Raw genomic sequence first — 17,340 nt, 5'->3', positions numbered from 1 at the left:
AAAAAACCAAAAAACAAAAAACCCCAAAAATTTCTTTGATTTTTTTTGGGTGGGGGAGGAGTGGGAAAAATCCTGTATCTCCCTTGTGTCCGTAACCAGCCTCTTGGAGTCTCTGGTCTGCTTGTGGTCCTGTGGCTTGGTTGGTTTCTTAAGTCAATTTGTTCGAACAGGCAATAAAATGCTCTGCTTTACCCAGGATTTGGCGATCCTCCTCCCAGGCTAGTTCATTGGGAGACAGATCTGCTCTGAGTATCACAAAAGAGGGGGATGCAGTGATGAGGCTAGGTTCTGGTAGCTTTTCCGGGGCTGGTTTGTGAAAACCTCACAGAGCCCAGCCTGGAGCCATTCTAAGGGTTTCTGTTTACTGATTTTCAATTGCTTGTCGATGCTGCTGGAGAGAAGGGCAGCCTCTGGCTCTGATTACCCAGTGAAGAAACCCACTCCTTGGGCTGGCGCCCGAGCTGGGTGACTTTTCCCTGGGTGGAGCTGAGTCTGGCAGGTCACTTCGCCGTTAAGTTCTTGTGACCTGCTAAATGACTCGTTTTATTCCAAGGCCTGACCTGGAGCTAGCAGCTCCACTGAGCTTTGTTGGTATCCAAGATGGAGATCACTGATGCTGGGGGGGGGAGGGGTGGCCTTCCCTCCTCTGCTCCCTGAGAAGGAGTGAGGACGTCAGGCTTCTACTCACGCTGAGTCTTAGTTCCTGGGTCTTCTCTGGTCTGCGCGAACTGCAGGATGAAGATGTCTGCTCCTTGTCGGTTCTTGCTGGTGTTGAGTAGAATCTGCTCGCCTGCTGCATCTGGCTCCTTTGTCCCGTACTCTCTGTTGCTCAGGTATGGCTGTTGCGCTCGCCCGCCACCGCCACAGCTGCCGCCGCCGCGGTGGCTGCTGGCAAGGGCTCAGAAGTGTCTCCTTGCCTGGGTTTCCTTCTCTGGCCAAACTCTCTGTCCTGTGATGGCTCACTTGGTGTAATTCTCTGACTTAGGACTGTTCACTGGAACTCTAAAACTGCTTTCTATGCGAGAGCTTACTTAGACTCCAGCTTCTCCTCCGCCATCTTCCCGGACTCCCACATTAATGGTTTTATGGCACCAATATCTGGCATGGTCATCTTGCCATGGTCTTTCACGTAAACCACAGACCAAAAGCAAAAATACACAATCATTCTGTCTTTGCTACAAATGGAATCACCAAAATAAAATGCAAAATTATGTGTTGGAAAACAATCCTCTTATTTCTTTCATGCATATACCAAATAGGATGAGATGGTGAATATATTTCTGTATTTTCCAAATTTTCTGTAATAAAAAATTAATGCTCTAATAACCATGAGATAGTGTCATAATTACATGAGTGAACATATACCCAAAAAATATTCAATCCGAGAGCACTTACCTCAGAGGGAAAGTGGATACCTAGGGAAGGGCTCCAGTATGGTTCCATAATGATTGTGCTGGGGGAGGAGGGGAAGAGTGCTGTTTGCAATTTATAGTCAGAGTTCTACTGCAATATAATACAAGATGGTCACTTTCAAAATACTTGAAAACAGCTGTGGAATATCTGCTTAATCTTTCCTCCTGAACTAAACACCTCAGACATCTGTTCTTCAGATAAGAAAGCTTTGAATTCTTCATCTCCCCAGGTGCTTTTTAGGCTGCTCTTCAGATAGTCCATGCCTTTTTGAATATATGTGTGGGCAAATAAAAATTCTAAGAGTTTGGCTCAGATACTTTTTTAAAAAAAGTTTCTGTTGTTCGCTTTTAATTTGATCTTGTTTCCAAGCTCCTGTCCTGATGAGAGTAAGAAAAATTTAAATTTCAGCCAAATTTATTCCTTCTGATTTAAAATATAGACTGTGTTCTGCTATAGTCTATGCCATAACACTAATCGCTGTGTGTGGCTGGTAATAGGAAGATGGTGCTGTGGTTGGCACATGTCACCCAGAGTTCATGTGCTGGAAAGTAATCCCCAATGCAAGTGTTGAAGGAGGTGATTTTGAAGAGGTAACAAGATCCTGAATGGACAGGGTGGGCAGTGTAGGCAGTGTGGACAGGGTGGACAGGATGGGCAGTGTGGACAGGGTGGGCAGTGTTGTGGACAGGGTGGACAGTATGGGCAGTGTGGCAGGGTGGACAGGGTGGGCAGGGTGGGCAGTGTAGGCAGTATGGCAGGGTGGACAGTATGGACAGGTGGGCAGGGTGGTCAGGGTGGAGTCCCGCCTGAGGCCCTGGAGAGATTGGTCTCAGGAGATGGAAGCCTGTGGAAAGAGGTCCATGTCTCCACAGGGATTTCTCTCCATGTGCTTTTCTAACAGTGACTCTACCTCACTTCCTGGTGTAATGTGCAGAGGTGAAAACCCAGTCTGGGCTCCCCAGGTACTGGTGTCTCCCTCTGTAATGTGCCCCCCCCCCAGCTCCATTACTGGGAGAAGCCGGGAAGACACTGTAAGGAAGGAAACGTGGACGTGCTTTACCAAAAAGCAACAAGTAATTACCTGTGCACACACCAGAATGGAGGTGACAACTTGAAATACTCTAGTGAAGTGACCACAGTGGATTTCTCCCTCTTCCCAGTGCCAGGGTTTGAAACCAGGGCCTTGTGCATCTAAGGCAAATGCTCTTACCTCTGAGCTACACTCCCAACTCCTCAGAACTCCACCCCTGCGTGCCTCCCCTTCCCCCCCCCGCCCCCAGTGGATTGTTAACCTGCTCTTTCATCTCATCTGAGTGATGAAGGCTCAGAAGTACAGAGGAGACAAGTGGCCGAGTAATTCTACAAGTAATTCTACAAATCCACAGGCTGGTTGGTAAGCAACTGGGCTTGGCCCAGAATATACACGCTCTGTGTGTTCTCCTGCTGGCCACGGTGTCCCTGAAGGTGGGAGCTGGCTGTAATTCCACCAGTTCCACCATCCTCTGATCAGATGCAAGATCCATGCTGTGCCCATCAGCTGCTTGTTACAAAGGTCCTCCTCCTTTCACGTTCCCTGTGGTTCCAAGGACAAACACTCTGGATCTGATTAAGGAGACTTTGTTTACTTTTGTGTGGATGCATACGATAATACAAACCACCCTGTTTCTTTTTGTGTGTGGAAATAAAGCATTTTTAAATATTAGCATCTGTCATATGATAAATTGCCTCTCCTCTCTGAGCTAAACTGTGGAATAAAACTCTTTAAAAAATAGAAACCGTCAATTCCAGGATAATGAGAAACAGAGATCAATCAAAGAGGTTTTGTTTTAAATTCTGTTTCCTATAAATTGGAGTGTCACCTTACACACATGCATGAAGGGTCTGTGTGCCAGACTTCCGGTGTCCAGGCTGTGCCAGCCTTGCCAGACGCCTGCCCTGATACCCTCCAGGTAGAAGCTGTGGGCCATGGTGACTTCTCTCAGTGCCACACTAGCCAGGGCCTGGACTGCACTGTGTTTCTCTGGGTGCCTCCATGGAGGCCGGGAGTGGGAGGGCAGCCTCGTGGGTGGCTCTACTTTTAGTTTATTGAGGAAGTTTGGCACTGATTCCCACCTGGGCTACATCCTTGCCAGTGTTGGTTGCTGTGTTTGCTTGGTGCTGGCTTTCTGATGGAAACTTAGTATGGTCTTGACGTTCATTTTCCTGATGGAGGAAGACATTGAACTTTTTTTTTAATTGTGTTTTCCCATGTATTTATTAGCAGTGTGTGTTGGTTTGTTTGAAAAATGGCTATTGAGCTCGTCCAGCCATCTCTTGATTGGATGATTTGATCTCTGGTGCTTAATTTCTTTGGACATGTGTATTGATGATGGAAGCTTCATCTCCAGCCCTCATTGTGTCCAAATCAACTCAGAATGGATCCAAGCAAGGCCTAGTTGTTTGACAGAGTGAGAGGGACATAGGTGATACTGTGAGTCCCGGAAAGAGAGGGCTCTCAGGGCTTGCAGGGCTCCTAGAAAGCTGCAGGCAGCCACATAGTGAGGACCAGACAGAGGAGATGTTTCCACTCCTCACCTGACCAGGGCTGAGTGTCCAGAACACACAGAGAGCTGAGGGACTGTCAACCACAGAGCGGCCCTCTCACCATGCTTCTCAAACAGCCCTGTAGTCACATTCCCTATGGAAAAGTCCCTCCACAGTGCTGGAAGTTTCTGTGTTAGTCCTGCCTGGATCCTAGCTCAACTGGAATCGGTATTACTCTTGATTTGGGGAAATTTAAATAAATTCATTGATTTATTCAACAAATCTCTGCCAGTGTTTATCCATGAGGAGTGTTAAGAATGCCCATCCCTACAGGAGAGATCCCAGGAAACTGTGTGGTCCATTCAGCATTGGTGTCTGGAGCTGTGTGGGGAAGGACATGCCTCAAGCTGGCGCTCAGGGCACTTAAGTTTCACTCTCTATGCTTTACTTCTTTTCTCTTTCTTTCCTTCCTTTCTTCCTTCCTTCCTTCCTTCCTTCCTTCCTTCCTTTCTTCCTTCCTTTCTTTCTTTCTTTCTTTCTTTCTTTCTTTTTCTTTCTTTCTGTCTTTCTTTCTGTCTTTCTTTCTTTCTTTCTTTTTCTTTCTTTCTGTCTTTCTTTCTGTCTTTCTTTCTGTCTTTCTTTCTTTCTTTCTTTCTTTCTGTCTTTCTTTCTTTCTTTCTTTCTTTCTGTCTTTCTTTCTGTCTTTCTGCTTTCTTTCTTTTTGTGTCCCCTTTGGTGGTTTGAACTCAGGACCTTGTCTTTATTTTACCATTTGAGTCACCCTTCCAGTCCTTTGGCCTTTTTATTTTTATTTACTTATTTATGTTTGTGGTGGGGCCTGAATTCTGGGCCTGGTTGCTGTCCTTCAGCAATTCAGCTTGTCTAGTGCTCTACCACTTGAGCCACAGCACCACTTCTGTTTTATTATGCCTATGTGGTGCTGAGGAATCAAACCCAGGTCCTCATGCATGCAAGGCAAGCACTCTACCACTGAGCCACCTTCCCAGCCCCTGGCCTTTTTATTTTATTGTGTTTTCTTTTCAGATAGACTCTAATGGCTTTGCTTTTCCCTAGCCTGGCCTTGGAGTACCATCTGCTTCCTATTTCCTGAGTGGTTGGGATTACAGGCAGGTAGTACTACACCTGGCCTATGGATTTTATGTCTTCATTTTAACACATGATAAAGAAGTTAGGATCTCTCTCTCTCTCTCTCTCTCTCTCTCTCTCTCTCTGAGACAATATCTTTCTGTGTAGAATGAGAGATCTTGCCTCACACTCCTAGATGCTTGGACTACAGGCATGCACCACCACACTGGTCTGGAATTTAAGCTTTTGCTCTTTGGAGCTTACTTAGTGCTTTTGTGAGTGGGGACTGGGGCCCAGTGTGGGCATCAGTTCTCTCCGTGTCCACACATGGCCGGTGGTGGCTTTCAGAGTGTCATGAGATGGATGTGAGTCTAACAGGGAGCTGGTCCTCAGTGGGAGAAGTGAGGCTAGAGGAGAACCATGCCTGTTCCAATCCCAGGCCTGCTCTACCCCAGCTCAGAGCCGTCTCATATTTTCTCTGCTCAACAACTCCATGGCTGGGGACCCTTTGTGATCCATTTCATTAGCAAGCAGTGGTGCTGAACTGTAACAGAGTCTCCTGAGGGAAGGCCTCAGATCCACTTTATTAAAATGAAGGTGCCCCTTGGCACCGCTCCAGTGCTTCCCAGGCAGGGGCTGGAGCATGGAGGAGAGGGGAGAGGGCCAGGCCCAGATGCCAGCACTCCCTCAAAAGGAACGTTTAACCTTGGTACATAAAGGCTGGGAGAGGAGAAGGAGCCACTTGGCAGAGGCCCCACATGGAGGAGAGGAGTGGAGAAGGCTGGAGTTTATGATCTTCTTCCTGGCAGGGGAGCCCAGCCTGCTGTTGAGAATTATTCTTTCCACAGGGGAGCTGGCAGCTGGTGCCATGCTATGTGTGCCACCATCCCAGGTGCCCTGCTTGACAGCTGCAAAGGGCAGGGGCAGGAAGGGGGGCGCGGAGGGGGTAGGGATGGGGCGGGGGTGAGGAGGGGGGTGGCATGGGGGGGAGGGGAGGGGGGGAGGGGAGGGGGTGAGGATGGGGAGGGGATAGGATGAGGGGGGGAAGGGATCTGAGGTCCAAAGATAAACGCAAGGTCTAGGAACATGAGAAATGGATTTCAGAGGATCAACAACTAGTGCACGGTGAAGGAAGGCAGACATGAGCATGGAGCACCCTGGGGTGGACTGGATGCAGGGAGATATAAGACCTGAAGATGAGTTCGGGGAGATTCTGTCTGTGCAGCTACCCATCCTAGAGTGAGGACCACCAGAGAAGGTGGAGCAATGAGCTCATTGACGGAGGAGGCCCTGGGTGGTGAGAATTCACCGATGGAGGAGGCTCCAGGTGGTGAGTGCTCACCAATGAAGGAGGCCCTGAGCGGTGAACTCACTGATGGAGGAAGCCCCAGGTGGTGAGAACTCACAGATGGAGGAGGCCCAGGTGGTGAGAACTCACAGATGGAGGAGGCCCAGGTGGTGAGAACTCACAGATGGAGAAGGCCCCAGGTGGTGAGAACTCACAGATAGAGGAGGCCCAAGTGGTTAACTCACCAATGGAGGAGGCCCCAGGTGGTGAGAACTCACTGATGTAGGAGGCCTTGAGTGGTGAGAACTCTCCGATGGAGGAGGCCTTGGGTGGGGTACTTACCGATGGAGGAGGTCCTGGGTAGTAAGAACACATGATGGAGGAGGCCCTGGGTGATAAGAACTCATGATAGAGGAGACCCAAGTAGTGAACTCACCAATGGAGGAGGCCCTGAGAATGGCTAGAGGGCAGGGAGTAGGCCTACAGCTCAAGGCACCAGAGAAGAATATCAATTATGCTTAATTTCACAGAATTAAAAAATAAAAACTATAAAAACTTCATAGTGACTCTTTTATAGCTGCCTTGCCTCAAATCATTAACAACTGTTTTATGTAAAAAGCAATTCATTAATCAATATGATCTATTGAAAAGATGTACAAATGGACAGTAAAAGTTAGAAGATGTTAGAAGGAAAGCCTGCCACTATCAACTGGCTCAGAGAGCCAGCTTGTGAGGAATTTTTGAGAAACTGTGACCCTTGAGGTAACCCCAAACTCAAAACACTGGTGCTCTTCCCATAGTGGGAGGGGGCTCCTGAAACACTGGGCACTCTGCTGATCAAAGGAAGAAACCCCTGTCAGGTGAGCGGGGTGCAGAGTGTGGAGTAGAAACTCCAGTGGGTCTGTGCATACATAAAGCTGGATCCAGTCTGTTTTCCTGTAACAGGAGGAAGAAGAAGAGAAAGAGGAGGAAGAGGAGGGGGAGGAGGTAAAGGGGGAAGAGGAGGAGGAGGAGAGCAGAGAACAGCAGAACACACCGTCTGTGACCAGAGCTCTTGTAGTTTTGTTTAAACAATTCTATCTGCTTTCTAAATGTATAATATAAAACAAGATGGAACTGAATATTTACTTCCAACAACAACAAAGAAATCAACCCAGTTTATCCAGAACTGGAAGAGTAAGAAGAGGTGTATTCATGTGTACGTGTGAGTACATAGGTCTGTGTGCAGACTCCCCCCCTCCCTTCGCCCTGTTTGGGGCCATTGCAGGGGCTCTGCATGAGGGGCTGCTCTCTGTGGCCGGCAGGACCCTGTCTGGAAGGCTTAGAGTCAAGAGGATGACAGGACCAGGACGGGGGCTTGAGCCTGAGAAGGGTCTGGAACCACAATTGGCCAAGCTGGGTGAGGAGAAGGGACAGAGGTGATGTCCTGATGTCTGGCCAACACACTTCCACCTATCCTGCCCACATCATTTCCCAGAAGCCCAGAGAGGCAGAAAGAAGAATCGGGGGCCTGGAGCTAGCTTCAGGGCACTGGGCATTCTTTATTAGTGACATGGAAGGGTTTGGGATCCCAAGAATGGGTGGCTGAGCCCGTGGGAGGCTCTTGGTGATGAGAGACAGCAGCAGTGCCCCGGCCAGGAACCAAAGGAACACATGCAGGGCACTGAGCAGCTCTGCATGGCGTTTGCCCCAGGTGCACCATGTTGGGGGGTTTTGTGAGGAAAGAGAGGGAAATTCCCCAGAAACCCATGTGCTGAGCGGAGCCCAGGTGTGGAAGCAGCACACAGAGAGGAGAGAAATGGAGGCCTGGGCTCAGACATGCGTGAGAGCTGGAACTCACCCATTTACAGCTACCAGAAAGCTGGAGGAGAGTGAACGTATATTCTATACCTCCATTCTAGTGAGTCAGAGGATGAGCACGCCACATGAACACAAGGCCCTGCCTGCTCTAGCAGCTGAAAAAGATCTGTGGAATAGGCCCTGGGCCCTGTGGCCTGCTTGACCTCTTCTTCACAGAAGAACACATTTGTTCTCCATGAACAAGGGATATGTGTACATGAGCAGTGACATGTGTGCATGGAAGGGGACATGTGTGCATGGATGGGGACATAAATGGGGTATGGAAGGGGACATGTGTGCACACATGGGGTCATGGGTGTATGGAAGGATACATGTGAGCATGCATGGGGACATGTCTGCTTGGACAGTGGACTGCCCCTGTTGTCACGGGTCTGACAGGAAAACCTTCACACTCACACAGCAGGTATGGAAGCAGGGCTGGGTGTGTCTTGAACACAGGAAATTGTCTGTTTCAGTGCCTTCTGCTTCATCTGCTTTAAATAGATATGAGCAGGCCATTGTCTCTCTTAGGGCAGCTTTGACTCTCTGAGCTCAGAATGGTGGTGCACAGACTCACAGCTCAGAGGGTCCAGGTGGGCTGGCCTGTAGACTTTCTCCTCTCTGTGGTTCTGCCCCTGCTCTCTGATGGATACATCTCAGCAGACAAGTCCAGATCACTCTTCCCATGCCCTGGCTCCCGGGACTCCCTGCTGAGCAGCTCCCAGCCTAACCCCACAGAACCCCACCAGCCACATGGCTCTGACCAAAGAACTTCTAACCTCTGAGGTCAACTTGCAAAGTGAAGCTTTGGGTTTTCCCTCTATCCTGTCCTCAGCAGCTTTCCAGACATGCGTGGGTTTCAAAAATATGAATGCCACAAGCCTTGTCTCTCATCTCCACTGTGGGGGAAAATATGAACACCCCCACTGTGAAGATTTCCTTCTCGAAGCCAAAGTTGTGCTGGGCTTTGCCGCGTGTGGGGCACTGGGAGGCTGCATGAAACCAGGGAGGATAAAGAGAGAGAAGGAAAAGATGCTGTTGGAGGCTGAGGCCTTTCACCCGACTCACCAGCTCCAGCCCTGCCCTGGCCTGGGTCTCCCTGCATGCAGGCCCAGCGGACCACCCACCTCGGCCTCTCGGGATGGCCATCCACTTCAAGTGAGATGGTCCACATCTGCAAAGGACCACATCTCCGGGACCCGGTGGAACACGGTCACAACGTTGTGCCCCAGAAGCAGGCACGCATCCTGGCAGGGCTCTGGGCCATATATATCCGAGGCAGCAAAACAAAGATGAGTTCTTGCCCAGCCTTGCAGTAAATGTGCAGGGCCAAAGCTGCTTAAGGGGTAGGCCTGAGGATTTCTGTGCCGTTATCCACATCTCTTTACCTAGGTTTAAGTTAGACAGCCCCCCTTAGTAAAATGACATTTCCCTAGAAAGAGAGGATGCTTCTCTGGATTCCTGAGACCATTTCTGTGGACATTGTCAATTAGCATTGCTAATTTTACATGAGAAATGTGGAGATGCTTCAAGTTGGAGCTGATAGTATTCAACTTTCTGCCCAGAGGTAAAACTACCTCACAGACATCTTGTAAGGAAAGCTTCATCAGTGTGCAGGTTTTCTGCTTAAGCCTTTGGGGAAGTTTTCCCAATAGTGACCAGGTAAAGTTGTGCTCTGGGAGCAAAGTGGGGAAAAGAAGGTTGATAAGGAAATCTTAGCAGCCTGCAATGCTTCATCACCATGTTGATCCAGTCACTAAGATTTTGACGTCTACTTTCTCAGGGCCCTATAGGAATCTTCCCTTTTCCATCTCCCAGGATGCTTTGGAAATTTGTCATGGCTCTTAAGAGTAGTGTCAGTGGTAGTACAGCCATGGCAGTAAGAGGGAAGGTAGAGAATATAGGCATCAGTATAACCATGTTGAGTGTGAGTGAACACTGTTGCTTTTATTTCTCTAAGCAAAGAGGGAATTGACCTTGAGTAACTATGCAAAAGATAACTTTGGGAGTTAGCGGAAGACAAAGATATGTGAGAAAGCTGACAAGGCAGGTATCCAATCCCAGCACGATTGCTGGTTTCTTAATTACTTTATGAAACTAATGGTTCTATAATTTTAGAGAAATCAGCAAGTGCACACATTTATTCATTCCATTTGGCAATGTTGGTGCAGGCACCGTTGGGTTTAATCAGGATTGTTGCTCATGTGCAAAGGAGTTCATGTTATATGCAAGGAGTGGAGTAACAGGAATGACCTTTTTAATATTTTCATTTATTATCATTGCATAATGGTTCATGTGCTTTGATGTTCTTCTGTACAATGCTAAGAATTGGAAAAAATACTGAAAGGAAATTCTTTTGAATTCTTTTTTTTGAAATTTAATGAAATTTTTATCTTTACAATACTAAAATATTTTAGGTTGGATTATAAATTTACTACATGAGCATATTCCATATTAGATCTAGAAAATGTAATCACTGAAAAAATACCATTTACAGTAGTAAACACTTTTTAATAATCATACCAAACTTCTCACTAAACCATGCAATGTAAAAATGAAGGTATGGGGCTGGGAGGTTGGCTCAGTGGTAGAGTGCTTGCCTTGCATGCATGAGTCCCTGGGTTCACTTCCTCAGTACCACATAAGCAGAAAAAGCCTGGCGTGGAGCTGTGGCTCAAGTGGTAGAGGGACAGTGCCCAGGCCCAGAGTTCAGGCCCCATGACAGATTTAAAAAAAATAAAATTAAATAAAAAAGAAGGTATAAATTATGTCTCCCTCCCCAAAAAAATACATAGACAAACAAAAAGAACACAGAAAATATATACACTTAAAAATAAATAATGCAAAATAATACTCTTCAAGATATTTTTAGATAAAAAGGAATTGTATTGTACATAGTATTAGGAAATCTGCATTTTTATATGGAGAACATTGAGACTATATTTCTAAGTCAAAGAATGATGTACTTTTGATTCTCACCTGATCAAGGTGGGAATTGAAGGTATGTGTGGAGTAAAGGACAAATCAGTGCTAGATTTAATGGATTGTATATCCTGGTTAGGTGGTGTCATAGATAGGAGCTGAAAGAGAAGAACTGGATGGAAAGTGGGAATGGAAGTTTGAAATAGATTTTAATAGCATTGTAGTGATCAGACCAAGGGTGTGATTTTAGCTGTGGCTGAGGTAAGGTAGAAACTGTGATCATTGAAGAAAACGTAATTGAGAACTGTCACTTTGATGACAGTTGAGTTGAAAAGTATGAGTGTGCCAAGAGTCCACGTCTTCAAGGAGGGGAATGGCCTAGGATTCTGTAGATGACTAGAATCAAGAGAGGGTAGGAAGTGATCACAATTGTATTTAATCACTTATGGGATTTTTGGAGAAGAGAAGTCATCCAGAAATGCCAGGGAATATTAAAGAGGACATCTGCTTTTCTCAGTAGTAATAGTGCAGTGGACTGCAGTTTGCAAATGGGCCTTCTCCTGAGAATATTACAGGGAAGTAGTGTGAGAAGCACCTTTCAGAGGAAAGAATAAAGAAATGGGGCATTATGGTGATTAACTAACTGTGATTTCCAGTGGCACAGAAGAAGGGTTTCAAAAGTAATGAGTGGTAGAGATGCTTCATTAGTGGGTCACGCGCAGGAGGTAGCAGTTCCTGGGTTCCTTCTGGTGACTGATACCACCAGGGATGTAGGATGCTTTGCTGTTTTCAGGATCTAAGTTGGGTAAGTAGGGTGAGAAGTCTTTTCAGGAGCTTTTGCACTTCTGAGACTTTCTTCTTCCTTAACTGGTTGCATAGAGGTTGGAAGTCAGGGCCGTTTTAGTGTTGGAGCATTAAGAGCCTAGGGCATCAAAAATCTTGACCTTCCAGTTTGGGCATTTACTACTGTGAGAATGGAAGTTTGTGATTTGTGTAAGATCCTAGGAACTCAGGTTTAATTAAATGCTAAGATGTCTTATTGCAAATGATTTGCACTTATTTGACTATCTTTTTTTCTCTCTCCTTGCTTTGTCAATAAATTGTATGAACCTGGGACTTAACCAAAAAAGGATTATTTTGGGGGGGGCAGTCCTGGGGCCTGAACTCTGGGTCTGGGTGCTATCCTTCAGCCCTTCAGTTCAAGGTGAGTGCTCTACCACTTGAGCCTCAGCACCACTTCCGGTTTTCTGGTATTTAATTGGAGATAAGAGTGTCACGGACATTCTTGTCTTGGTGGGCTTTGAACCGTGATCCTCAGATCTCAGCCTCCTGAGTAGCTAGGATCACAGGCATGAGACTGGCACCCAGCCAATAAAAAGGTTTCTTTTGGCTTAATGATTTCCTTTGCTTGGAAACACGAAGCCCTCCTTCCACTGAACTTTCCTGGCTCCCTTCTCTCCTTCTCATTTCTTTCATCTTGGGGAGGTGAGTATGGTCCAAATTGTGCAGAAAGGAAAGCTGTTACCAGGTAGAGGTGGCCTAAGACACAAGGATCACTTAGGGAAGATGAAAAATAGAGCCTCTTACTGTAACCCCTTTGTACATCATTTTAATTTAAAAAATAAAAATAGGCCTTATGCCCTCAGGACCCAGAATCTGAAAGGAATACACTTTTTTGGGGGCCAGTCATGGGGCTTGAAGTCAGGGCCTGGGTGCTGTCCTTGAGGTCTTTCACTCAAGGCTAGTGTTCTACCATTTTGAGCCACAGTGCCACTTCTGGCTTTTTCTGTTTATGTTGTGCTGAGGAATTGAATACAGGGCTTCATGTATGCTAGGCGAACACTCTGCCACTAAGCCACATTCCCATCCTTATTTATTTATTTTTTTTTTAGTACTAAGGCTTGAACTCAGGGCATTGTGCTCTGAGCTTTTTTTTTTTTTTTTGGTCACGGATGGTGTTCTACCACTTGAGCCATGCCTTCAATTCAAACTCTTCGCACAGCTATACTTTTAATGTTGTATGTGTTCTGTCTTTATTGTCTCCTTCCTTTCTGAAAAGTAAGTCTCTTGTTCAAAGAAAAGATAGGAAAATATTTAGAATATGGAGTAAAAGTGGACCTTTTCATTTCACCTATTTCTTTGAAAATACTCATGTTCATTCCTCTTCTGCTAGGTAAATATTATAACTAAGAGATTATTTAAAAGATTTTAGTCAGAGATCTAGGTTTATTTTATTCTGAAGATGTGTTTTTAATATTCTGCCATTGTTATCTGTTTTATCCTAGGTTTTGCTACATAGACTGGCAAGTTTTCATCGAGTTTGGAGTTTTCCACAAATGAAAATACAGGAAAGGAAGTGACCTGTCTGGCTTGGAGACCAGATGGCAAACATAATAATAATAATAATAATATAAAAAAGATTTTCATTTTCATAAAGAGTATGCTGAATATAAAGTCTGTTTTCAGAAAGAAGTAATTGGTCTGAGAAGGTGGCTCAGTGCTTGCCTTGTATGCATGAGGCCCTGGGTTCGATTCCTCAGGACCACATAAGCAGAAAAAGCCGGAAGTGGGACTGAGGCTTAAGTGGTAGAGGGTAGCCTTGAGCTGAAGAGCTGAGGGACAGCTCCCAGGCACAGAGTTCAGGCCCCAGGACCAGAAAAAAAAAAGAAAGAAAGAAGTAATTATTCTTAATAAATACTAGAATTACGAATGACAGTTTGGAATTTAAAAAAATAATTTTATTATTATGTTGCTGTACAGAGGAGTTACCACTTCATTTCAGATAATGAGTACACTTCTTCTATTGGACGGTGTCAGGCTTTCCTTTGGATTTTTTGTTTTTTGTTTTTTTGGTCCAGTCATAGGGCCTCAACTCTGAGCCTGGGTGCTGTCCCTCAGCTCTTCAGCTCAAGGCTAGCACCCTACCACTTGAGCCACAGCACCACTTCCTGATTTTTCTGTTTATGTGGTGCTGAGGAATCGAACACAAGGCCTCATGCATGCAAGGCAAATGCTCTACCACTGAGCCACCTTCCCAGCCCTAAATTTGTATGTTTATAATTAAAGAGATATTTAATTATCAAGATTATCAGTGTAGGGGCTGAGAAGGTGGCTCAGTGGTAGAGCACTTGCCTTGCATGCATGAGGCCCTGGATTCGATTCCTCAGCACCACATAAGCAAAAAGAAAAAGCCAGAAGTGGTGCTGTGGCTCAAGTGGTAGAGTGCTAGCCTTGAGCTGAAGAGCTGAGGGACAGCACCCATGCCCAGAGTTCAGGCCCCCATGACCGGACCCAAAAAAACCCAAAAAACAAAGATTATCAACGTATATTCTGGTTGTAAACAAGTGTCACATAATCCAATATTGGGCAAAATTAGATTTCTTTTATTTTTGGGGGGGTGCCTGATTGTGAGGCCTGAACTCTGGGCCTGGGCGCTGTCCCTCGGCACTTCAGCTCCAGGCTAGTGCTCTACCACTTGAGCCACAGTGCCACTTCTGGCTTTTTTCTTTTTTCTTATGAGGTACTGAGGAATCAAACCCAGGGCCTCAGGCATGCAAGGCAAGCGCTCTACCACTGAGCCACCTTCCCAGCCCCGTCCTTTGGAACTTTTTTTAATGATTTAACATTTTTCACAGGTCGAATTCTGTCTGTTGGAGATACCTCTTTGGAAAAATCTGGCTTCTTGGCAAAGATAACTGCAGTAAACTCTAACTTTGTTCTTTCTATACTCCTGTCCTCTACCCTTTGGTCAAGCACCAGCTGCCGTTTGCCAGTCTAATCAGTGCCATCATGGCCTTTTACCCAGAAAATATTTTAGCGGTAATTGTACAGGCTCGTAAGCATTCTTATGAATATGTATGAATGAGTGTGAATATGATATGCATAATGTAAATAAGTAGGTCACACATAAGGACCCCCTGCTCTGACTCTAGTTCTTTCATTTCTCTGTGGTCTTTTGCCTCTTGCTACCTCTTCTATCGTGGCTGGTAGGGCTATGATGACTGAACTTCTCTGCCAGGTGTATCACAGTGACAGTCCTTTTCTGAGCTATGGTACAAATACAGTCAGCACTGTAAACTACTAAATCCTAGTGTCAACTTTGTCTGCATCATTAGTACTCTAAGAAAAAAGCGAAATTCTTTTTTTAAGTGAATATATATTCTTCATTGTTTAATTTTTTTCTAGGTAATATAAGGACTTAAAATTCTTTGACGGGCTGGGAAGGTGGCTCAGTGGTAGAGCACTTGCCTTGCAAGCATGAGGCCCTGGGTTCGATTCCTCAGCACCACATAAGCAAAAAGAAAAAAGCCGGAAGTGGTGCTTTGGCTCAAGTGGTAGAGTACTTGGAATAACTCTGTGTAATTACTCCTTAGATTAATTACTAGATGTAAAATTTCCAAAAATGCTTTCAAATTGTATAGTCATTCTGTACTCCTTTTACTCAGAATATGAATAGAATGTGTATAAAGCTAGAGGGTTTTTGAAACTTTTTTCTTTCTTCCTATATTTGTGGATTGAACTCAGGTCTTTCTGCATGGTAGACATGTTCTCTACTGATAAATCTATAGCCTTAAAAACCTATGTCTCATTTTTTTGACTAGCATATTTTTTGTTAGGTAATGATTATTTTAAAATTATTTTCTCCTCTTAAGAGCTAGAGCTCCCACATCCAGCAAAGTTGATTATAGTTGTATGCAATGAAACTCATTTCTCCTATATTGGAATCCTTAAGTTGGGGGTATGTTTAAAAAGACATTTATGCTGGGCTTTGGTGGCTCACACCTGAAATCCTACCTGCTCAGGAGGCTGAGATTTAAGGATCTGAAGCCCGCCTGGGCATAAAAGTCCATGAGACCCTTATCTCCAGTAAACTACTCATAATACCACAGAAATGGCGCTCTGGCTCAAGTGATAGAGCACTAGCCTTGAGCACAAACTCAGGGATAGCACACAGGGCCTGAGTTAAAGCCCCAAGACTGGCAAAAACAAGAAGACATAAGTAGAGAAACTGTACTAGGTATTTCATCCCCAGTCAGATGAAGAGGATGCATGAGTGTTTGCTAGTCTGATTTTTCCACTGTGGGATGGAAACAATAAAAACCAGTCCCAGCCGGCTGCCTTCCGCTGAACGCAGCGCCTGCCTGGGCCCAAGGGCAGTGCCCCGTGGCTGGCCTGAGCAGGGCTGGGGATGCAGGCTAGGAGGCTGGTCAGGTCGGGGGCTGCCCGAGCCCGAGCCCGCGGGCGGCGCCCTAAGCATGGACGTGCCGGGCCTGCTGGCACAGCTGGCGCGAAGCTTCACGCTGCTGCGGCCGGTGTACGCGTTCGGCTACCTGTGACTGAGCTTCAGCTAGGTGCTGCGGGCGCTGGGCCTGCTCACCAAGTGCAGCCGGAGCGGCAGCCTGAAAGCCAGCTGCCTATGCCGCGTGCTGGCGCTGCTGGAGGAGGAGGAGCTCACGGCGCGCCTGGGTGTGCGCGCCAGCGACCTGCCGGCCTGGGTGAGTGCGTGGGGCCAGGGCTGAGACCCGGGACCGACCCGAGACCCAGCCTGGGACCCGGCCCCGAGACCCCGCCCCGACCCCAAGACTCGGCCCCGGCCCAGACCCCGAAATCCCGCCCTGGCCCCGACCCTCCCTGAGACCCCGCCCGGGAGACCAGACCCCGAGACCCCGCCTGGGCCCGACCCCGAGACCCCGCCTGGGCCTGACCCCGAGACTCGGCCCTGGCCCTGACCCCGAGACCCCGCCTGGGCCCGACCCCGAGACCTGTGGCCGGCAGGTCGGGTTCCTCCGGGCCAGCCCCCTCCCTGTGGCCTGGCTCCCCTGCCGGCCCCCGGCCCGGAGAGGGCGGGCGTAGGGGCCGGTCAGCGCTGCACGCTCCCCGCGTCACCCCTCCTCCCCTTCCTCCCTTCGGCGCCTCACCCGCCCAGGGCGGGGTCTGCTGGTCGCTCTCCCTGGCCGTATCCGCACCAGCGCGGGAGCGCCCTGGCATCCCAACTCCTGAGCCGGCCGGGACGCTGGAGGCGGGGAGCCCGGGCCCCTGCGGGGAGGCGGGAGGCGGGGAGCCCGGCCCGGCGGGAGGCGGGAGGGAGCCCTGGTGCCAGCCGCCCGGGGGCTTGCGCACCGTGCCGCAGCCGGGCTGGGTAGGTGGCTCAGCGCTGAAGAACTGAGGAGCAGCGCCCAGGCCCAGAGTTCCAGTCCACAACCACAACAAACACAAGTAGTGGAGTGGCACCCTGGGAAGCCCAGCCTGCCTTTGCGTGCATGTGCTGG

At 47.5% G+C, this 17,340-nt stretch overlaps 1 protein-coding gene across 1 annotated transcript in view; it reads left to right on the top strand.

The window, feature by feature from the left end:
- LOC105980558 (anaphase-promoting complex subunit 4-like) overlaps positions 1 to 17,340 on the top strand; it is a 137,392-nt gene that overhangs the window by 88,805 nt on the left and 31,247 nt on the right. The window contains 2 exon segments of the mRNA XM_013009448.1: positions 13,357 to 13,402; positions 13,405 to 13,461. Of these exon segments, the coding sequence (XP_012864902.1) occupies positions 13,357 to 13,402; positions 13,405 to 13,461 (103 nt within the window).

Source organism: Dipodomys ordii, unplaced genomic scaffold, assembly GCF_000151885.1.
Source record: "Dipodomys ordii isolate 6190 unplaced genomic scaffold, Dord_2.0 Scaffold10, whole genome shotgun sequence".
NCBI classification, from domain to species: domain Eukaryota; kingdom Metazoa; phylum Chordata; class Mammalia; order Rodentia; family Heteromyidae; genus Dipodomys; species Dipodomys ordii.
This window is presented reverse-complemented; position numbering and strand designations above follow the sequence as displayed.